Raw genomic sequence first — 23,812 nt, forward strand, 5'->3', positions numbered from 1 at the left:
AACCAGTTTCCAGAGAATCATATCATGTCTTCATCTCTTTCTCCTGTCATTAAATTACTCTAATGGGCTTTCTTACAATAATAAAAATCAACTGTTTCCCTAATGTGCCCTCCTTCCTCGTCCATATCTTTAATATGATTTTACAGACATTACCATGGCTCAAACACCAGCAGACAAGTCGCAGCTTGCAATTTTCAAGGATCTGAAGTCTAATATGCTGTTGTAAACTGTTGTGCACATACAGCACGTAAATGTAATAAGTAAAATGATTGCTGGTGAGTGCACCCTTAGATTAATATGACCAAGATACTTTGTACAAGGGCTGCGGATTACTTTCATTTTGTGCTAACTGTGTTCTCAAATAATTGTTTGGTTTATATATCATCAAAAAAAATTGTTAAAGCTGTCCACAATATGTTCCCAGAGCCTGAGGTGTCAACTTTAAATCTCTATTTTAGTCCCATCAACAGTCCAAAACCCAAAAATTGTAGTTTACCATCATAGCAGACAATGAGAACCTGCTAATATTCACATTTCAGAGGCTGAAAGCAGACGATTTAAGGCTTTTCTGTTTAAAACAATAGTTAAATGTTTGATCAGTTGATCAACGAATCATTGCAGCCCCTGTAAGTACTCAGTGCAACATTCTTTACAGTTGAAAGATAAACTTGTGAGCGCTCTCTTCTGGACAAAGTATGTAATGACAGCAGTAGAAGATGCGTTCAGATGTTTTACTTGTACACTTTTACTCAGTTACAAGTGTAAAAGTCCTGCATTAAAATTGTAATTTTCATTTCAGAACAAAACATTTTATATTCCTGATTTTATTTAGTGGTGCATTAAATGTGGTCATTTTAATGTTGCAGCTTGTAAAGGTGGAAATAATTTAATTTAATTTATATACTGCTGGGTAGCTTCACTTCTAATATATTAGTTGATTTATATTTTGTATGAATGATGTCATCTCTTTATTTATTCTTTTATTTATTACCATCAGTTTTGTGTATGTATGTGTATATAAGAATTTCTATTTTCGAAATGTTCTTGTTATTATTTATATCTTGCTGTAAGACAAATATTATTGGTAATAATTTAATATATTAGAAAAGGTCTAGAAGAACTAATTATTGTACAGCTTTATTCTGATGAGGAGATACATAATTGACTATTATTAATTTATGGAGAATGGCTGGGAATAAATAAGTTTGTACTTCCTCCAACTGCTTTTTTGATGTTTAAATCAAATAATTATATGTTGTTTTCAGTTTTCTTGCTTTCTTTAGGAACCTGTTTTTTTTTTATGTTTGTCTACTACTGTATGATTATTTTGTTTATTTGCGACTTATATGTTCAAAATAAACTGCTATACTGACTGACTGACTGTCAAGGTAATTAAAGCTGTAAAATAAATATTTTGGTGTAAAAAGTACATTATTTGTCCACAGAAATGTGGAGGTTAGAAGTTAATGCACCTCAAAATTATACTGAAGTACAGTACTTGAGTAAATGTACTTAGTTACATGTCACCACAACGTGATGGCAACACTGGTGACATATTTTTGGCGTTTCTACTCTGCAGTTTAATTGTAGCTGCTGGCCAACACACACATGGAAATTTGAGTCCGAGCAGACAAACCTCTTCGTGACAAAGTAAATCTTAATTCACGCTGCACAGTAACATGAACGCTGACCTCCACCTACACGTGTTTGCTGAGAATAGACTGACCAACCACCTCCTCTCTGCCTCCCACTCACCTGCTCTGCAAAATTCATGCAAATTAAAGTTGACTCAGTAAAACTAGATGTAAAGTAGGTTTTTGTTTGGTTGAACAAAGAGCTTATTTCCCAAAAAGCAGCTGTTATTTTGTAACTCTTCTCTGTCTTTAAAGGGTAAATCTACATTGAATCACACGGGGGAGAAAACTGCTGCTGCACTGCTGTGTGTGGGGTGAAACTGCTGCACCATTGGCTGCAATCAGTGATGTCATAGGAGGTAAAGTATCACTGATCGGGGAGCATAAAGAGGTGCAACCCATAATCCATTGTTTCAGCCCATACAGAGCAGCGAAGAGCAACTACCTGCCCTCAGTGATCATTAATCCACCCTCTATGACAACAAAAAATTTCATAGCTAAACCTGGCGAATCAAGCGCCAGGCCTGCCCGCCCACTCAAGCCCCACCCACCCTCCTCCCGAGCCCCACCCGTCCTTGGTGTTAAAGGACCCAGACATGCCGGAGTTTACCTGGCAACCGAGAGAACAGAGAAAACCTCTTAAAGGAGAGGTGACGAGGACGAGGTGCAGCCACTGAGAGGAGAGAAGGAAGGGAGGGAGGGAGGAGGTGATCAATGGGACAGAGGGGGGAGGGGGATGAAGGGGAAGGAGGGAGAGCGAGTGAGACAGTGGGAGACAGAGAGACAGATCTGCGTCCAGACCGGGCGAGGACATGCGACAAACATGGAGACAATCTCAAACAGGAACATCACACATCAGAGAAACACTGTTTGAAGGTGACAGTCGTTTTTGGTGAAATGGGTGAATGAGGCTGATGCTGGAAGCTCGGAAAATGAAAAAATTATGCACATCCCACATTCCTGTCTCTGCCCGAAGCACCTGGAAGAGAGAGCTGCTGAGTGTTGAGATGAAAAACAGGATAGGAAGAAAGGAAAGAGCAACTCTGGGATCAGCATCTGGTGGTCTGTGTGTCAAGTGAGGTGTTCATGGTGTCTTTAAATGCTTCTATTACAGACCACCCATATGCCGAGGGAGGCTCAGGTGAAGTTTTAGAGTCCTCACATCACTTGCGGAGATCCCCTCGCCCCTTGGATCTCTAAAACTTCACCTGAGCCTCCCTCGGCATATGGGTGAGTAGATAATGGCTGAATTTTCATTTTTGGGTGCACTATCCCTTTAACCTTTCTGGAAGAAATCTTTTCATTTTAACCCAAACCATCATCTTTCTCCTATCTGTTTTAAAACTCCTCCAAACAGCCATAAAACACAGATCAACAACAAGATCATTTAACAAAAGTATAACAGACTTATTTCCCTCTTCTCATAGCTCAACAAATTCCATGTAACGTTATTATTTTTCTTTCTCACTGGTGATTTAAGCCACTGTATCTCCAGACAGAACAGCTTGCTTGAATTTCAGCCTGCATGCACATTTTTTCAGCCAAACATTGTTAAAACAGAGCAGCTAATGTTGCTAAAGCAAGAAGCTAGCAGAGTGGGACGCTCGTCCAGGCGGGTAACGTTACGTCGTGTTTTATCTCGTAACATTATTGTTTACATACGCCATGTGCTCTGTCTGTTGGTCCTTATTTTTATCTTATCCTCATCATATGTCTCTCGGCTGCTTGCCATCTGCCTGCCACTCTTTGACAGTGACAGACTTTCAAAATAAAAAGCCTATCCTCAGAATGACGATATGGATCGATGTTTTCACTTTGCATTCATCATTAAATCGATATATCGATCCAACGAGTAGCAGACAGACATACGAAAGCAAAGGGAGGAGCAGATTTTGAAAAAGCAGAGACATGACAGACAGACAGACGGAGAAGCTGAATTTGAACAACAGAAACAAAACAGAGGAAAACTGGCAGACAGGAGAAAGATAAGAGTGACTTTCTGTATTTTAAAGGAGTGACAGTTTGTGTGTAAGAGAAAGAAAGCGCTCAAGAGGAGGAGGAGTTCAAAGGTCAATGTGAGCCTCCATCAGTAAACTCAAATCAAACCTTCCTAAATTAAACCAAAAAGCTCTGGTTTTTATTTCACACAGTCCAAAGAGCAGATTTCCCTCCTGGGACTTCACATCTGTTGACAGATGTTCACGAGCAGGTCATCAAGGTCAACCCAAAGAAGGAGGGCATGTTAGAGAAGTGTAACTGTGTGTGTGTGTGCACATTATATCTGCTATATTCAGAAATAAATCCTTGCATTTATTTTAAGCTACATGGACCGGGTGCTCCATGTTTACCACAAGTTTACGAGATGAAAACACAACACATGGTGTCATGGAAAACATCCTACACTGTCTCAAACTTCAGGCACTTAATTAAAGTCATCAGACCAAATGACACCCACGTGGTACGCCAGAGAAAAGTTTTGGCATTGTACATTTCTGTAGACGTGTAACATCAATGTTTCTAAAGTGACGCAGTATACAAGCTGACTTTGTCATCAGGAAGTGAAGAGGATGGTGGATGGTGTGACGCTTGGGTGAGACGCCTCATTGCTGCATCATAAAGGGCCCCTCCCACCCTGGCCCCTCACTGTTCACCCTCTGGAGCATTAAAAGCAGAACCAACACACCTACAAACAGTCCATAAAATGAGATGCGTCAAACGTGGCAACAAAGCTGTTTGGCATTGGCAGAGAAGATTTGGCAATTTTTTCAAGGGCGCAACCCACATATTGAGCTCTGCTGCTCATCCCACAAATGCATGTGGGATCCTTACAAATGTGGCACCATTTAAAAGGGAAACAACGGTATAAGATTTACTGACGTGGGTGTTTTTAGCGGCCTGCCACAGAGACATCACTGAGTTTACAGCTGCGATTGTGCCACCAAATCTGTGAATCTTCAGCCAAAACATGATCTTTTCCTCACCATTTTTTGTGCCTCACCTTACCACGTTAACCACAGTGTTGCTGAAATATAAAGTTTTAACATATCTGCTGCATAATAACATGAAAATGTAACATATCCGTGGTTTGCAGTAATGTACAATGTCAATATTTGTCTGGCTATTTGGTTGAAATGTGCTGCGGTTTAGGCCAGGACTCTCTAAAAGAAGAATACCCTGATCACATGAAACTATTCTGATAAAATTTAAGTTTAAAAAATAAACATCTAGGTTGCCTTTTTAGCATCTGACAGACTCTGGCTCATTTACATTTCTTCTTCCTCATGAATTTAAAACATTTAACTAGTGAGACACACACACATAAAGTCCAGTGAGCACCTTCACACCAGTCACCAGATGGGGCTGTTTAAACTGGTGAGATCTGTAAATATTGCACTGCAGTTGGCCTCATCAGTATTTCCCCCCACTGTCCCTCTATGGGTGTTAATGATTTATCTGCAGCTGGTCCATCTGCATTATATATCGATGAGTGATGACCACAGTGGTTTCAGTGACTGTGACAAAATGTCCTGCAGAGAGATGATGTGTTGCAGCATATTTTTAGTTTTAACAGACCCTCAGCAGCACCTGCAAAAAACACCTAAGATGCTTTGTTGTGGAAAAGCAAAAAGGAAGCAGCCACATAAACATCAGCATGTGCTCTCATGCTGATGAATGACACTCTGTTGTAATGCACTGTGAATGGAGGTAAAGAAACATAAATTATCCATAGTTGTAGTTCGTATCTTTCATTATCATCAGTTATTTATTCCTTAGAATTCACAGGATTACTGATACTCAATGAAAAAAAATATGGTTACGACACTACTAATGTTCAAGTCACTGTAATTCAACTAAATAAACATTATGTCAGCAGAACAGGCTGTTGTACTCTAAAATTTTGCCACTAGGTGGCAGCAGAGGCATTTAAACCTGAGACATTACACTGCAAAAACAAATTTAACCTTTGTGGATTCATTAAAAGTGCATTAATAATTAATAGGAGAGGAGAGGAGAGGAGAGGAGAGGAGAGGAGAGGAGAGGAGAGGAGAGGAGAGGAGACATGGAGGTTCCGGACTCACCCAGTGTGGGAGCACTGAGCGCCATGACACCGTAGAACGAGAAAGGTCCAGTCTCAAACTTCATGTTCTCATTGCCGGCCTCCACCTCCACTCGTCCCTGAAAAACAAACAGAAACAAACACTGGTGTTATATGACACATTACGACTCTTACAGTAGGAACAACATTCAGTTATTACAGGTGGGTTCAAGCTAAAACTTGAAAATGATGAAAAAAATTGAATTAAAATTGACTTTAAAACGTATCTTTCTTGCCTTGCAAATAAAGCGGAAAAGTGTCCTTGTTTCCTCTGAACTGTTACTCTATCAAGGACCGCAGTTCACGGAGCGACTGACATGACTGACAGCTGCGTTAGAGACTCTGATTGGCTGTTGCTGACTGTAGTCAATGCCATTTGAGGCAAAAGAAGGGAAGGGGGGACATGTGTTTTTTCACAGACTGTCTCGTAGATAGATAAATAGATCCTTTACTGTCATTATGTGTTATACAACAAAACTTTTTTGGAGCATTTAGCATCATTCTCACAGTCACATGCACACACATTCATTATTGTATTGTGTTCTTCTTTCAGGATAAAGTGACAGTTGTTGAAAGGTTTCTGGAGCTGATAGTTTGCAGAAGTAGTCGAACTTCAAAGTGGAATAGATTGAAGGAGCAACAGAGACAGAGAGAGAAATTCATTATTTAAGTTTACGTTATTATTACAAAGAACAAAAAGACATACTTCATTGGGTGCCTCACTCAGGGGTGCCTCAGCAGTGCCCAGGAGGTGAACTAGTACTGTACCTCTCCAGCTACCAGTCCACGCTCCATGCTTGGTCTGTGAGGAGACCTGAGCTGGCGATCCAAGCCAATTCCCTATGGACTGAGCTACTGCTGCACCCTTACCACACTTATTACTAATACTTATGGCACTAGTACTACTCCAGTATGCATTTATGCATCAGCATGACATCACATATTCAGATTGTGGCTGGGAAAGGCTGCAGCTTTACTGCTATCAAGTCTAAAAAGGCTTCAAGGTCACTCAGTGTTTCCACAAATTGCTTTCGCTTTGCAGCAGGATTCTTATTAAAGCTATCTTTAGACAAGTGTAACATAATACGACACCAGCAGCCCAGAGAGAGAGAGAGATGGTGATAAATATTTAATATACTGAAAAATAACAATAATAAAGAAGGGATGGGGCACCCAGTGGCTTAGTGGGTAGAGCAGGTGTCCCTTATACAAAGGCGATGTCCTTGCCGCCGCAGCATGCATGCCATCCCCCGTCTCACCCCCTCACACCTAGACTGTCCTATCTAATAAAGCCGAAATGCCAAAAATAAATCTAAATGTGGGAAAAAAACTGAAAGCGCTTTTAAACTTGAAACATCTGGAGGTTTGAATCTTACAAAACTGCAACAAACAATTTTCATTATCAGTCAATCTGCAGATTAACGTGTCCGGAGTCAGTAAATAGTTGACAAAAGGTCAGAAAATGTGAAAAATGAGTCCAAAGTGATGTCTTCAAATGTCTTAATTTGCCCGACCACCAGTTCAAAACCCCAAAATATTTGGTTTACTATCCTGATGACAAAGAAAAGCATTAAAATCCTGATATTTCAAGATCTGGAAACAAAAAATTTAGCTTAAAAATTACAAAAAATATTATCGAAATAGTTACAGATTAAATTTCTGTCGATCTATTCGTTGAGTAACCGCAGCATCTGTAAACAGACCCACAGAAAACACTGGACTGGAAGATTACTTACTCATAAAAACAATGATACTGCCTCGTAACCCTGACTTTCAATTTTTGTGGAGTTACACAGTTTGGCCTCTAGAGGGAGCTACAATCATGGGTCAAAACAAGGTGGCGTACAGTCTGCATCAGTGATTGTTCTCCGGAGAGGCTCTGCATCATTTGTGGGAGGAAACATGTTTACTTTGACCTCGATCAGACAGAATTAAGCACTCAGAATTCACACATTTCAAAAGAGATGTGACTCCTGAGGGATGATGTGATGCAAATGAGGAGACGAGGGAGGCGGACCTGCTGCTACATGTTCTCTGTAAAGATAACCTAGCAGAGGGATGGAGATATTAGAGTCATAGAGGGAGATGGAGGGGGGAGATGATGAGAGGACAGAGGAGAGGACAGAAGGGGGTTAAGGAGGCCTCTGTGTTGGTACAGTGAGTTGGCCTGAATCGGCCCGCTGGAATGTGTGAACTGCAGCAACAACACAGCACAGTTAATCCACACTGTCATCCCTCCTTCCCTCCATCTATCCCTCCACACACACACACACACACACACACAGGGCTGATGAAAGCAGAACAGGTGGTAAAATAAAAGAGGAACAAAAGGGAAAGGGACAAACGAGAGTGCACGGAGCTCGATGTGTCTAACAGCGATGACTGAATTAGAAAAGCAAATTTAAGATCTTTAATTCTAGGCTAGAATTTCATTTTAGACATTTCAACATGAGTTATTCCTCTGCAGAAGCTTGATCGTGGAGCAAAAAGTCACGTCGTGCATGCTTAAACCTGTTAAACATGATGTTAAATTCAGGATTTTAACATTTCCAGACATATCAAATACGTCAGAACTGGCTGCAGGGATACGAACTAAAAATTATGCACAAAACATCTTGAATATTTCCCTTTGATGAAACAGTGCAGACGTAAAATCTATCACGTTAGGTTAATATTTCACCCATACAGCATCATAAAAGTGTTGGAACAAGCACAGGGAATACATGTGATGAAATTTAAGGGATTTTGCAGTTAAGTTAAAAGGAGAAATTAAGAGTTTTTTTAAGTATACAAGCAAGTACTCGTTTTAATCATCTGTATGTAAAACCAGCCGACAACCATTACTAAGCTCTGTGTCCATTTCTCCTGGTGCAACAGAGAGATTTACAAACATAAACGATCTGATATAACCATCCCCTCGTGCTATTTTAGGGTGTGTGCCAATTTAGAAACCTGGCTTGGATATTGCAGTGGGGGGAGTAACAGAGGAGGGGGTGGTGGTGGTGGTGTATCTGTCACTGAAGTTACAAAGTAGGCTGCTCCCATCACAGACGCTGTGCTGAATTAAGCTCACGACATCTCCCCGCGGCTCAACAGCAAACGCTTCACAGCCGCCGCCAACACTGATCACAACTGAACCCTAATCTACATGAAAGATACTCTGACGCTGACGATGCATTTAAAGCACGAGGCTGACTGTTTTGCATCTCTTTTTTGCCGGATACCATCCCTCCAACATCCCGGCAAATAATGAACATCATCTAAAATGTCATTTTAGTGTATTTTTTTAACTTGTCAATCAATTGTTTGGTCTACAAAATGTCAACAAAACTCATGCAACATGTCAACACATACTCAGAGCCAAACGTAGCGTCTCCACAAATATTTAATTCATGGTGATGTAAAACTGGAAAATGAGCAAACCCCCACATTTTAGAAACTGTAACTAATAAATATTTGCTGTCTTTGCTCAATAAACGTAGAACAGAGCTCCTAAGGTCCCGCAAGCTGATATATTTTCTTTATCTTGTGTGAACAAGTTATTAATTTAATGAAATAAATATATTGCCTTTCAGGACTTTAGTAACTGCTAAACCTGTTACAGGTCGCGAGGGTGCTGGAGCCTATCCCTGCTGACATTGGGTGAGAGGCGGGGTTCACCCTGGACAGGTCACCAGACTATCACAGGACTGACACATAGAGACAGACAACCATTCACACTCACATTCACACCTACGGACAATTTAGGACCGCAGTTCCCAGAGAAAACCCACGCTGACACAGGGAGAACATGAAAACTGCACAGAAGGGTTCAAACCAGGAACCCTCTAGCCATGAGGCAACAATGCTAACCACTGCCCCACCGTGCCACTTTCCTCGCTAACTTCAGCAACCTGTTGAAAAATGTGTGGTATATACTGTTGTGTCTAGTGGAGCAAAATAAGAGCGAAAGTTGTCATGAAAGAGCTTTCCTTTGTGTTTCATTAACACGCTTTGATTAAAAATAATAATAAAAAAAAATAAATAAAATGGTTTGATTCTGAAGCTGTTTTGTGCAGTGTCGACCCTTCTGTCTGTCAACATGTTTGGAGATATTTACTGCTTATCTTAAGTTTTTAAAGGTTAACTTAAGGCAAAGGTGAATGCCTTTGCCGCAACGCACTGATCCAAATTCATCCAGTTACACACATTCACACCCGCTCAGTGCAACCACAGGGTTCTACCTTTGGCCGATGAGTAATAAGAGGTCAAATGCCTTGTTCAAGGACAACTTGCTGTGGAAAGGAGCAGATATTCACTGAAAACCTCCTCTGGTCTATCTGCTTTTTTGCAAAGGTACAGACACAAACAAATAAAAAAGAATCAACCACCAGGATGCGGTGGAAACTTATCTATCAGATCATTTGGCCCACTGATGTTTCTTTCTGAATCCTACATTTATCCAGCATCTACTCTGCAGTTGCCCCCTCAAGTATGCAAGGTTACAGCAGCGTGACTTTCAACCCCCCCAGCTCTGTCACCAGCTTTCTTCCACTTAAAGTATATGAGCAGATTTGGAAAGATGCTAATCACCTCTCAACATATGGTCAGCGCTGCGTGTATACGAGTGTTGGCCAGGGTCAAATTCTTCAGCCTGCACCACGTGCACATACACAAAAAACTCGTACATGCCTCACGAGTATGCAGAGGGCTGACTCTGGGTGATTTGCAGTCATCCATGCTGCTGCGTGGCTTGTGTTTAATTTAAAAAGGGAGGCATGGGGGAGGGAGGAGAGAAAGAATAGAAACAGAGGGGAGGCGGAGGACAGGAGTGAGAGGTGTAAAGCCTGCCGGTGCTCCGGTCAGACCCGTTTTCCCAGATCTGCACTGACAGTACAGCCTGCCAACTCTTGGAACAATATACTGCACCAACATTGGGCTTTTATTCAAAATAGAGGCCATGGATGGGTCCTCATGGTCCACCACTTGCAGTATATTTCAGACAACCAGCCCTGCTCTCAGGCTTTTATCATTCTTATTTCTTATGTCTCAGCTGAGGAATAACTGTGGAGTGTGCAGGAGGATTTTTCTTCACAGCCTCCTCAGTCTCAGTCCGCAACATCTGCAATAAACCCTGCGTCAAAGCCTATGTGCTAAAGGTCACACTTCAGGACGGCAGACTGTCACACACGTGATGATGTAAGACAATGAACAAAGGAGCTGACAGGTGGTTACAGACGACAATGCGCTGAGAAACACTTGCTGAACAGTTACAACACTGGTTTTATAATTTCTGTTTATGATAAATGGAAAAACACCCACAAACTTCCTCAGCGAAATCCAGTATGCGCTATTATAGTGATCATTTATCTGTACAGCACTTGGCAAATCTAGTAAATAAAGTCTAAAAGGTGTCTTAAATTAAGCTAAATGCTTAATCACACCCTGTGGGAGTCATCTAATTATTTCAACATCTAATTTTTTGGTACATTACGATACAAATGACATCATATGAATGTTAAGGGTTTCATTAGTCTGGATTTTAACTCCTTAAAGCTTCAGCTTATCACTATGAGCAACCTGAACACAGAATTATGTGCTAGATATGTAAATGTGATAGTTATTTTCACATGATACACTGTGTGTCTGTCCTTGGTTTTCTCACCGGTTTGAAGTGGGTGAGGCTGGGACAAAGGCAGTGTCACAAACTTCTGAGCAGGTGACTGTTCACTAATTTTACACACCTACACAGTCCTGATTAGGCAGATTAACTCACATTAATTTCGACTGTTGCATATTGAGAAATAAATATTTGATGTCATAAATAATTAGGAGTTTTAAATCACTGACCTGCCGGAAGGACAGTCAATGCAGCCCGCCCTGTGCAGCCAGACATATTTTTCAAACCCACAGAACTTTATTTTTAATTCTAGTAAAGATAACAAAGCGTCCAACGAGACTAAATATGTCAGGCTAAATTTTGGGGGAGTGTGTTAAAATGACACATAAAGCATTTAAACATTTTAACTTGGCGGAATAAGAAGTCACAGAGAATACACACTGTACTGTCAGATAGCGTGGGGTAGAACAGTTTCTACAACCTTACAGATACTAATCCTACCCCTTGTTTTCAAATGCCCCTCTGCCACTCACAACAGAGGAATAATGGTTGAATATTATTTACAGATGAAATGAAACAACCCTTCGAGATGCTGATATGTCATCAGTATCATCATCATCATTGATGGTTTACGCTAACAAAAGCAACTATGGCAGTAATGGTTATCACAATTTGTCATTTATCTGATGGAGATAGAAAAGCATGGACTCCGGTGATTTGTTTACAGCTTAAGTTTCACGTTATCAATCAATCCAACAAGTCAAAGAACACTGCTTTATTACTAGGCAACTAGCGGTGCTCCGTAGGCTAATGTTAGCAACTTGTGCTCCTACCCCATCTGTGCCAATATCTGAAGAGGGGTAACAAATGCATCAGCTTTGCTGCAGGACTTTAGTTGAATATGGGGCGTCATATGCCATCAAAATGGGGGAATGCAACAAGTCATTAGTAAAAATGGGCAACTAGCGGTGCTCTGTAGGCTAACATTAGCAACCTGTGCTCTAATCCTGTCTGCACCGATATTCGAGGAGGGGTAACAAATGCATCAACTTTGCGGCAGGACTTAATTCAAGTTTCAGGTGTCTTGTGTCATCAAAAGCGGGGGAATGCAACAAGTCATTAATAAAAAAGAACGCTGCTTCATGCCAGCTAACTTGCAGTACTCTGTAAGCTAACGTTAGCAAACCGTGCTCCCACCCTGCCAGCCTGCACTGATGTTCAAGGAGGGTTAACAAATGCATCAACTTTGCTGCAGGACTTGAGTTAAATTTCAGGTATCATGAACTATCAAAAGACGGGTGAATGCAACAAGTCGTTAATAAAACAGAACGCTGCCTCATGCCAGACAACTTGTGGTGCTCTGTAAGCTAACGTTAGCAACTTGTGATCCTACCCTGCCAGTCTGCACTAGTGTTCCAGGAGGGGTCACAAATGCATCAACTTTGCTGCAGGACTTAATTTAAGTTTCAGGCATCATAAGCCATCAAAAGCAGGGGAATGCAACAAGTCAAAACTCTAACTCTACCCCTCTTTAAGGTCAATGATCAGGACACCTTTAAATTCAAACTGATCTAAAACCAAGTTTCTCAAGGAAACTCCAGTAAACATACAAGCACGCAGGTTTTATGAAAACTGATGGTGAAGATGGTGATAAACCTCACATGACATGGTACTTTGACATCATTACAGTAGAGCACCATCTCTTACACATTTCTAACTCAAAGTTCAGCAGGAGTGTGAGTTCCTGGTTGTTTGTTTTTGCTCAGACATGTGCGAGGACCTGCGCTGTGGGTGGGTCTTGGCCAAAGTTCAAGTCAGTGCATTATGACTCATAAAACAACGTGGGCTCAAACTTTGTGCACCCGCTGACAGACTCTATCCATCAAACTGACGCGCATAAGGGCGGTGATGTATGTTGCGCCAACAACTTTCAAACACAACCCTCTGTGTGACCCTGAGTGATCAGTAAAACTAGACTGAGGAGTCTGAGGAGTTTCTATTTCAGTGACAAAACAAATGAAGGTCAGAGACGGCAGAAAGGTGAAGTCATGATGGAGCAGGACTGTCAGTGAAAGTACTACGGCAGAGCCTTTGGGGAAGTAAGAGGGTGAGGTGAGGGAGCTTGTTAAAGTGTTGAAATGAGGCCTGGAGATCAGAACTGTAAAATGTTGTGAACATTAGAGAAGGAATGACTCCCTAAATTAGCCTATACTCCAGTTTGAGTCCAGTTTATTACGACTTAGGTATTATTTTTTAGTTTTGGCCATTCAGTTATGCTAACACTAAACAGTTACAGAGATAATGAAGTCTTCCAGAAGCATCCGATGTTCAGACAAGCAAACGTTTTAGTTAGATTATCTAAACCACTTTATTTGAAGGTCCAACTGAAAGCGAGCCCACCTGAGAGTTGTTCTGTTAACAACAATGGATGTTTACAGCCACAACTGTGCTGATAATTATACTGTTTGCCTTTGCTTTCTCTTCCAAATGTGTTTAAACAGTCTGGGGTTTGTTTGTTTAAAACCTGCCTCCCTAATCATCTGGTTTCTTTCCCAATGTAGCCATGTTCTCAGTGACTACAGTGTTATTATCACCGAGTGGAAATGATGTCAACAACTATGAAAATAACACCCAGTGGAACTGGAATTAGCCAAACTGTGTTTGTTCTCCGGATTTACAGATTTAACCAAAACAAAATAAGGGAGATCACTTTAAAGTGGTGTTCAACTAAATTTTATGTTACCAGTTTCTGCACACTGTTGACACTATTCAACAGCCAAGTGACTGCATGTGCATAATCAGGCTGTCTACAGGTATCAGACACCTTCACGTGATGCTTTTTAGCACCTTTTCAAGACAGTTTTTCACCAAATCAAAAACAGACTTTTGGACAAATCACCTTTTTACCTGTTCAAGTATTGCAGGTTAGTATAACGTATGCGCAAGTATTAAGTAAAAGACAGTATTGGGTTGAGAATGTCTGTGAGGATACTGAGGAGGGAAACATTTTAATTAAGTGACACCAGGTCTTGAGAGATAAGTCACAGTCTTGAAGTTGGGCCTTGACAGTTAATCAAAAAGGAGAGTTTGTAAGGGTGCTTTCACACCTGCTCTGTTTGGTTCGGTTCAATCAAACTCAAGTTTGTTTGCCCCCTAAGTGTGGCTGGTTTGGGCAGGTGTGAACACAGCAATCACACTCAGGTGTGCACCAAAGCAACCTGACTGAGACCTTCTTGAAGAGGTGGTCTTGGTCCGATTACAAATGAACTCTGGTGCAGTTCGTTTGTGGTGAGAAGGTGTAGGTGAAGGTGCAGTCACATGACACATTGTTTGGGTTAAACATGAGCATGTTACAGTCCTGGAGGATTATTAATGTGCACCTCCTCCTGTACTGCCTTAATATGCACATTCAGCACATCCAATGCATCAAAACATTGTTTTCTAGTTGGAGCCGCGCCTCGTTTTCAAACTGTATGGTTTGACTAAAATGAACAATGACAGCAATATAGTCCACGATGAGCAGCGCTAAAATCAACCTGCGTAGTTGTCCCTCCATTGTGACATTAGAAAGTGTCACATTTATCTTGCAAGTGTACTCTTCTTCAACGTTTGCTTTACTTCCTGGATTTTTCCCACATGGAAATTCTGACCAATCAAGAGCAGCTTTCTCACACAAGATATTTGATCTGGTCCGCATGTAAATGCTGCTGTGAGAACAAAATTAGTCCCTGATTCGGACCAAAGCAAGACAACTCTAGGTCTGAAAGCACCCTTAGAGTTCAGAAAGGGAGCCATCCGTTCACTAAACAAGGAAGCATCGATCAGAAATGTGCTGGAACTGGGCCTCTATCTGTCACTGAACAAGGAGGGGAGGTTAAAGTATTAGAACAGGGCCTCCACGTGAGGGAAAATACAGGTCACGGGCAAAAACCAGGCAATACGAAGCCATGCTTTGTTTGTCTGTGTGTGCGCGAGACCTCACACCATCGACACTTCAAGTCAGACCAGGCTTTAGAATGATGTACGTGAACACTGACTCACGTTGTTACATCTCACTGTGTGTAAGTGTGTGGTGTGTGTGTGTGTCACAGCATAAATGACTCAGTGACTTTGCACAAACTGTTCAGTTTTGACACCGGCCATTAACTGAAGTCAGCGGCTCATTTTATGACAAACACATGGTCACAAACCACTAAACACGGAGGCTGTCGCACACACGACCGCATGCTCACACAACCACAATGTCACATGCGCACGTACGCACACAGTCCCGAGGTGTGTGTGTGGTTTCAGGCGGAGGCCCCTACTGGTTTGTTATAAGTTACTGAGAAATCTGTGACTGTATTTCTTCCTCAGACCTCTGCGGGGGCTCATCAGAGCTCAACACACACACACACACACACATACACACTGCCTCCTTTTAAGTCCAGGAATATTTCTTATTCTCACAGGACAGACATTCTTCCAGCTCTTGTCCACAACAGGAAGAGTTGCTCACAAATATGCTGTGACGTAATTATCCAGGAATGTAACATCAACAACAGAGTTTAAACGCTCGACCACATGCAGAACATTAATAATATCACTGATAATGTTAGTAACTGTTCAACTTCAGCTTGTGAAATATGAGTTTCCCATTTTATCTTATTATAAATGTAGAAACATTTGAGTGGGATTTTGTTCTGGTCACACAGAATAATCAGTCTAATGACATCATTTTATCTCAGATAACTGGATGTTAGATTATTAAAGATTATTAGGTGAAGCCCTGCACTTCATTAAAAACTACCCGATCATAAAAAAAGCTGTCGAGCAGAAAAATAAACTTAAATTGTACCTGGAGGGAAACATGCAAAGTTGTATTTGTATCTTCTGTAAGTGTATTTTCTTCAGGCCTTCATGTTGTACATGTCAGCTGTCTATACAACAGGGCTCATACAAGGTGCTTGAGGTACTTGATGTACACTCAGAAATTTAAGTGCTGGTATACTTTGAAATTCAGATATTTTTTTTAACTTTGTCCTTGAAAAGGTACTTGAATATTACTGAGAACAGAAAGATAAATGACTCTATGAAACATGAGATAAATGTTTTAAACTATGAAGCAATTGGTTGAGGAGCAGGTAGAATTTCAGTGCACCAAGATTTTCTTCGGTTGATTACAGCCCCAATAAAACATGACTGCCTCAGAGTCCTTGAATCTGACTTGCCCCTGTCTGTACAAACCCTGTTACCGTACGGTGCTTGGTACTTAAAAGGAGATTTAGTAAGACTGTCCACCAGGAAACTTACAGAGACATACAAAGAAAGGAAATGCCACAAACTAGTGGTATGATGGTTCCCAAATGTTTTTTTCCAGTTAACGACAAAGCAAAGACAACACAGCTAATTTAGTATATGGCCTAAACATCATTCTTTCCATTCATCCACACTTGATCTAATCAAAACATTGCTCAAATTCTTGAAGTGACCGAGTTCAAATTTCCATACATTTCCCGAAGCTGGAAACACAACAATGATCTAACTCTGCCCGAGTCAACTGACTCTGTTCTGTGAGAGTAACAGAGCATCTTTATAGACTCATGAATCACACTGGTCATAAACAAACGGCCTGTCTGCTGACAGTGAAGATCACAACCAGCAAAACACACACACACACACACACACACACACGCAAATGTACACACACTATAAAAGGAGTGGAACAAGGACACTGAATTATCTGTATCTGAGGATTTTAGTTCTCATGAATCTACTATCGGACTCCCACACATCAAACATACATATAATCAGGAGCATTTGCTCCGCTCGTTTTCCTCTGTCAGTTTGCCAGGTCTGATTTTTGAGCGTCACAACGAACCTCTGTGCCTCAGTACCGGTACCAGCAGTCATTCTGTTGGTTCCTGGTTTTAAAGAATAATCCACAAATGCAGCTTTGCACTGTTATCCTACTGATGGACAGTTTTTGCGAAGATACGAGAAATCATCTTACGATAGGGTTTTTGCAGGATTCCTGAAAGGTAAGGAACGATCAGGTGCTGATAAATGTGGCGGCTGAAAACATTTACATATCCCACCCCAATATATTCCTGGTTTAAGGGCCTCGCCTCGGGAGTTTGCGACATGGAGAGGCGTAATACGGCTGAGAGGAGATACTTTTCTTAGCGAGAAATAGAAACGCTGATGTCTCAGGTCGAATCCAACCACCTGGTTCTATTTGGCGGCATGAAAGATGCCATGAAAGGAAGACAGAAAAGGCATAACAGGTGGCGAAGGAGACACAGACGCACCACCTGTGTTCCAGCCAGACACCAGTAAAAATTTAATAACCCATAGGCAACTAGTATTTAAAAATTTACGCCGTTGCAGGGTTTATTTATTTATTTTTAATGATGTTTTAATGATAATTGATCTGAGCACGCTTTGGTTTGTCAGTGGTGTTCATCTGTCTGTCAGCCTGGAGCCAGTCCCAAAGAGCCAGGCAGCTGCGAGCTGTGATAGAGAGAGTGCATCCATGTGGTAGCTGTACAATTTAAGTGATTAATATGTGGCTGCAAATACATAAATGCCTGTCCGAATGTGGTCTACTAACTTACTATGCTGTACCGTAAGTCCATGCTGACTCAAACTTGCATATACAAGTTGAGACCTGACGTGAGATTTGATCGCAGCCTCCACTTACATCCTGATTGATAAATGCGGAGTTTTGTGTGGAATTAATCGTACATTCAGTTTTCTGTACTACCTTTTTTTATATACATATAAATGAGGGCCATTGTCTTTTTTACTCAGTGCATTCTTCTTTTTCAGCAAAACCTGCTGCTAACAATACTGAAAATGCAACTCTATCGCCAACAGCTCAGTCAGAGGTTCAGGAAACAAAGAAAGAAACGAAGAACACAACAAAAGAGTGATGGACTTCAGGAGTTTTGAAGAAAAATATGGAGTCACAGTAAAGAGGTGGAGAAGCTTTTGAAGGTTTTGGGGATCACAGTCGGCTGGAGCCTATCCCAGCTGACACTGGGTGAGAGGCGGGGTTCACCCTGGTCAGGTCACCAGATTAACACAGGGCTGACACATAGAGACAGACAACCATTCACACTCACATTCACACCTACGGACAGTTTAGAGTCACCAATTAACCTGCATGTCTTTGGACTGTGGGAGGAAGCTGGAGCACCTGGAGAGAACCCACGCTGACACAGGGAGAACATGCAAACCACACACAGAAGGGCTCCCCCACCCTGGTTTCAAATCCTCCACCCTGGGCACATGCTTCCTATTAGACATTTGAGTGAAGTTTTGTCATAATTCATGCATAAATTATTGAGTTTTGGCCAAAAACATGCTTTGTGAGGTCACAATGACCTTTGACCACCAAATTCTAATCAGTTCTTCGCTGAGTCCAAGTGGATGTTTGTGCTAAATTTGAGGAAATTCCCTCACAGTGTTTTGAGATATCACGTTCAAGAGAATGAAACAGATGAGGTCACAGTGACCTTGACCTTTAACCTACAACCACCAAAATCTCGTCAGTTCATCATTGAGTCCAAGTGGATGTTTGTGCCAAATTTGAAGAAATCCCCTCAAGACCTTCTTGAGATATTAAGTTCACTAGAATGAAACAGATGCAAGGTCAAGAGATATTGGATTCACAAGAATAAGAAAGACGAGTTTAGAGTGGCCTTGACCTTTGACCTTTGGCCGTCAAAATCTAGTCACTTCATTGTTGAGTCTAAGTGGACGTTTGTGCCAAATTTGAGGAAATTCCCTCAGTGTTTTTGAGAAATCACTCTCAGGAGAATGAAACGGTAAGGTCACAGTGACCTTGACCTTTAACCTACAACCACCAAAATCTCGTTAGTCCATCATTGAGTCCAAGTGGATGTTTGTGCCAAATTTGAAGAAACTCCCTCAAGACCCTCTTGAGATATTAAGTTCACTAAAATGAAACAGATGCAAGGTCAAGAGATATTGGATTCACAAGAATAAGAAAGACGAGTTTAGAGTGGCCTTGACCTTTGACCACCAAAATCTAGTCAGTTCATCGTTGAGTCTAAGTGGACTTTTGTGCCAAAGTTGAAAAAATCCCTCAAGATGTTCTTGAGATATTGTGTTCATGAGAATGGGATGAAAGGAAAACCCCGAAAACATAATGCCTGCAGCCACGGCTATCACCAGCACGCAGGCATGAAAATTATAATTAAGTTGAAATTAAGTTCCACTTCAACAGTCTACACGAGGTTTTACTTCTGTGAAGCAAGTCATTAATTTTCAGTTCTCAACATGCAAAAAAGTTGCAAGCACTCCCTCCACACCAACACCACGCTATTAAGCAGATATTTTTTAATCAGTTTGATGTTCTCAAACGTCAAATTAAAACAATCTCTCTGCATCTCTGTCTCTCTCCCCACTCCTCCTCTCTCTGTCTGTTTCTTCCTTTCTTCTCTTTCCAAATAAGCGCTCCTGGAATGTGAGTGTATAGCTTTGTTTACAGGACAAATATGAGCAGAACACAAACTCCCAATTTTCTCCAAGTTGTCCACACACAAGCTCGTCAAAGACTCTTCAGAGAAACTGGAAATTAATAATTTATTGAGTTGTCTGCAGTGTATCTGTAATTACGGGTATAAAATATTCATCAGCACAGGATCTAATGAAAATAGTCCTTGTTCTATTCTAAGTGAGTATCTATGTAAAATCCCAGTGAGGAGAGGGGTTTACACCTGGAACCACCTGGATCTCATGTTGTCTAAGATCTTAAATTTAATGCTGTTTACCTGAATTAGACATAATCTGAGGCACCTGACAGACAGCAAAGCCTTCAGAGTAAAGATAGGATATCAGTCCATCTACTGCTTTTAAAATTTAACTTAAACCCAGAGGATTTTCTGCAGAGTCACACTCACTAGCTACAACTATTCATAACGACTGGTTCTGACAGTATCGCTCTCTCTTTCTCTGGTGGAAAATTCCCTCCCTGGCAAGCTGACACTAAATGCCGCCCCACTCCGAAAAGGTCTCAGCGGATTACTCCACATGTGGGGTCTCTCCACAACATCCTCAATGATATCCGGCCTCCCACTGTGAAAATCTCACCGGGAGTGAGCAGTGGGGAGAAAGTTGAAATGATCCCCAGATTACTGGACTAACCAGCTAATGACTGTTTGGGGACAATGACATAACCGACGTGTGGGAAATGAAAGTGTGTGAAAGAGTGAGATTAAGACAATGAAGCGTAATTTTCCCACCCTGTGGGATGTGAGAGCGCATGTACGTGTACACAGAGTAGATACAGGAGAGGTGCTGTGTGAGTTTTGTGTGTTTACAGTGTGTGTGCCTGCAGAGGGAGGTGGAGATGCTCAGGTTGAAGTGTGAGTGTGTTAAGTGTGTTGACAGCTGACTGACAGCAGGGGAGTGGTGCCCTCCCTCTATTGACATCTTATATAATGGGGATCAATTAGTGAAGAGCATATCCTTTAGGACCAGCAGCGCAGCTCTCCTCCCTTCTCAGTCTGTCGGTCCAAGGTCACAGCTGTCTGAAACCTCATTTGTCCTTCCTCTTCTCCCCGTTTCAGCTCCCCCTGCCTTTACTGACGCCCTTTTCAGACAAGGAATACATGTCATTGCTGGCTTCGTCTTAGGGCTGGGCAATTAATCGAAAATTAATCGAAACCAACTCCAGCCGCCGTAATCTTGCCCATGTCGGTAATATCGTTTATTTTTTCTTTCTGTCAATACTTTCCCCACTGTGTGTGTGTTCCTGTACTGTCCCCTTAAAAACATACTACTGCGTATGAAGTCACGTGACTCCGTCGAGATACTGATTTGAGGTCATATCGCCCAGCCCTACTTCATCTATCACTTTGTTTTACGTTTACTTCAGACATGACGGCACATTTACAGAGAAAGAAATCGCTGCTCGCTCAGGCTGCATCACTAATGAAATTTAAAATTCATTTTGCCATTGAAGCCTTAATGAAGGGATGCTTGCTCCTGCTTGGGGTTGTGAAATTCCAGGAACATTTAAAGTAGAAATGTTCCATGGAAATGAACAGGATATAAGGGGAATAAGATGAAAATAAAGGGGTTATTTTTCAGGCTGTATTAACCATGTCATATGCAGTTAAAAACTTAAGCAGACAAAATCCATTAATATGCCAAATAAATCAAATCATTTGTTAAATACATACCACGTAGTGATTTAACTAATTGGAAAAGGTTCTTTAAATTTCAGCTGACAGTGTGGGCTGAATGAAACTCAGCGTGGCTCAACAAAAAGGACTGCCCAGGGCAAGTACAATGACATGTCCAGCTCAGAAATCCAGCAACTCACCTGCCCAGTCAGGCAAGTGGTAAAAAACAATTAAAGACAATGTTTTTTCTGGAGCTGATGATGGAAGTAGCTAAGCAGCGAGCCATCTCACTTCATTTTCATCTCTGTTGAGAGCTGCACATACACAGCACTGATCAGGCACTTAAAAGAAACTGGTGTTGGGTAAAGACAAAGTTTACAAGCTGAAGCGCAAGCGAGCATTTCGACAACCCTGGGAACAGGAGTTTAGCTGGGTGCTGTTAGAGGATGTGGGCGAAACTCCAGCTACATATTGTGCAGTTGCCACAAGTTTGACAGCAAGGCAGATAAAACAGGATTGTTTGTCAAGACAACAAATTTTTTTATTCATCCTTAATTTAACCAGAAAAACCCTTGAGACTAAAAATCTCTTCTTCAACAGACAACATAGAACTAAAATACATACAGAATAAAAATGTACCTTTCTAAAACAGGCGATATAAAACACAGAATAAGACTACGACAAAGAAAAGCCAAAAAGTATGTCAATATATCCCAGGGAAGAACCGTAAAAAAACGCAAAAAAGGGCAACTACACATGATTACAAAGACCTGCTAAGATACCATTCTCAATTTTTTGCTTAATGTACACACATAAGTATGCTGTAAGTAGGCCAAGAATAGCTTCGTAAACGAGAGAATGCCAATGAAAAAGTCTACGAACTAACTAAGGTAAGACTTTGTTATAATTTGACAACCACGAACAAAATAATTTGCATAGGGCGAAGTAAACATTTGACTCCTTTGCCCCACTTAGCTTAACATTGTTAGGGTTTAAGTGAACAACTAATTTATAAAAGAAATGTTTAAGACAAAGAATGATTAGAAATAGATTAATTAAACCTGTACATGTGAAGGAAGTGTATGCCACCGAATGCAGTGCATGGTTACAATTCAATTAAATGGGCATACTTTAAACTAATAAAACTTGTAGAAAAGAGTCCCGCACACCATCTTACTTGCAAAAATAGTTATCTTAATGCTGCAACGTTTTGGTGACTAGATATTGCAGCATTAAAATCATTATGTTTGACCTAGTATTGCTATTTTATGTACATCTTCCCTTAAAATGAGCTCGCTAAGAAAAGGTACAATAAATACATTGAAATGGAGCCAAAATTACAAAATTCCTGAGCTCAACTTCTTTGGAAATTTACCAGAATTTTCCAACCTTTTGCAACCCTTCTCTCTCATCGTGAATCCATCCATTTATTCCCAATCTGTGTCATCATTCAATGCTATTAGAGAGTGAATTCTGCTGAACAGGTTATATTGTCCGACAGTGTAAAAGCACTGAATGGCAGGACGTTAACGCGGGACTTCCTATTTACTCACATCCTGTAACTATAGCGTGCTGGATAATCATCCATGCAGCTGGTATGAATGAACACTGGAGGAATAAAGAGAGAGCTGATCAGATTTTCACTGTGGTTTAGTAGTAGTGTAGTTTTTATAGACTCTTTCACAGTGTTTACAAGATTTTTCCTACTGCCCCATTTTCTTCATTACAGACCACCAATAAACTCAAAACAACAGCAGCAGTTTGAGGCTTTCTCAGAGGTCAGGAACAAACTCCCCAAATTGATTCTCACATTAACTTCTCACACACCCACAATGTAACGGCTTCTTTCCTTGTGTACTTCTCTGTGTGCATTTTTCTGTGACTTCATTGTTAATCACTCACTTGATGGCTTGTAAATCTTTAAGAAACGCTAAGTTCAAATAAAGGTCAAGTTCATATTTGCTGAATCAGATATCATGCAGGACTGCTTTACAAAGAATATGTGGGCGAGAACATGCTGTAATTTACCCCAAATCAGTCTTTTGACACACTCCATACAGGACCAAACTACAAACATTTAGAGCTGTTGTGACTCTAACCACCTCCAGCTTGGCACTCCACCAAATCTGGCTCTTAAAACCCTTAAAGTAGCCGGCTAATCTCCTTGTAGAGTTGATCGACTTTGGATCAGAAGTGACTGTTGTTGTTAAAACAACTCACAGACTCAGCTGCAACACAATATATGCAACCACTGCAGATTGCAGATTAATGGGAATTGAATTCATGCTGTGTGCTATCTTTGGCGTAACTGATGTGAGCTTGACAACCTGAAATTTTGTGAAACTAC

The 23,812-nt window shown here is 41.1% G+C and overlaps 1 protein-coding gene across 3 annotated transcripts in view; it reads right to left on the reverse strand.

Moving 5' to 3' along the window:
* Positions 1-23,812, reverse strand: part of LOC126394777 (metal transporter CNNM4-like) — an 81,380-nt gene that overhangs the window by 20,783 nt on the left and 36,785 nt on the right. For 2 of the 3 annotated variants that reach the window (XM_050051822.1, XM_050051823.1), the window contains exons 5-6: positions 5,714-5,810; positions 2,245-2,307 (exon numbers count right to left, since the gene is read on the reverse strand). In XM_050051822.1, the coding sequence (XP_049907779.1) occupies positions 2,245-2,307; positions 5,714-5,810 (160 nt within the window). The remainder of the gene's footprint in view (positions 1-2,244; positions 2,308-5,713; positions 5,811-23,812) is intronic. The other variant, XM_050051824.1, reaches the window with a different exon arrangement.

This window comes from Epinephelus moara, chromosome 8 (genome assembly GCF_006386435.1).
Source record: "Epinephelus moara isolate mb chromosome 8, YSFRI_EMoa_1.0, whole genome shotgun sequence".
Classification (NCBI taxonomy): Eukaryota; Metazoa; Chordata; class Actinopteri; order Perciformes; family Serranidae; genus Epinephelus; species Epinephelus moara.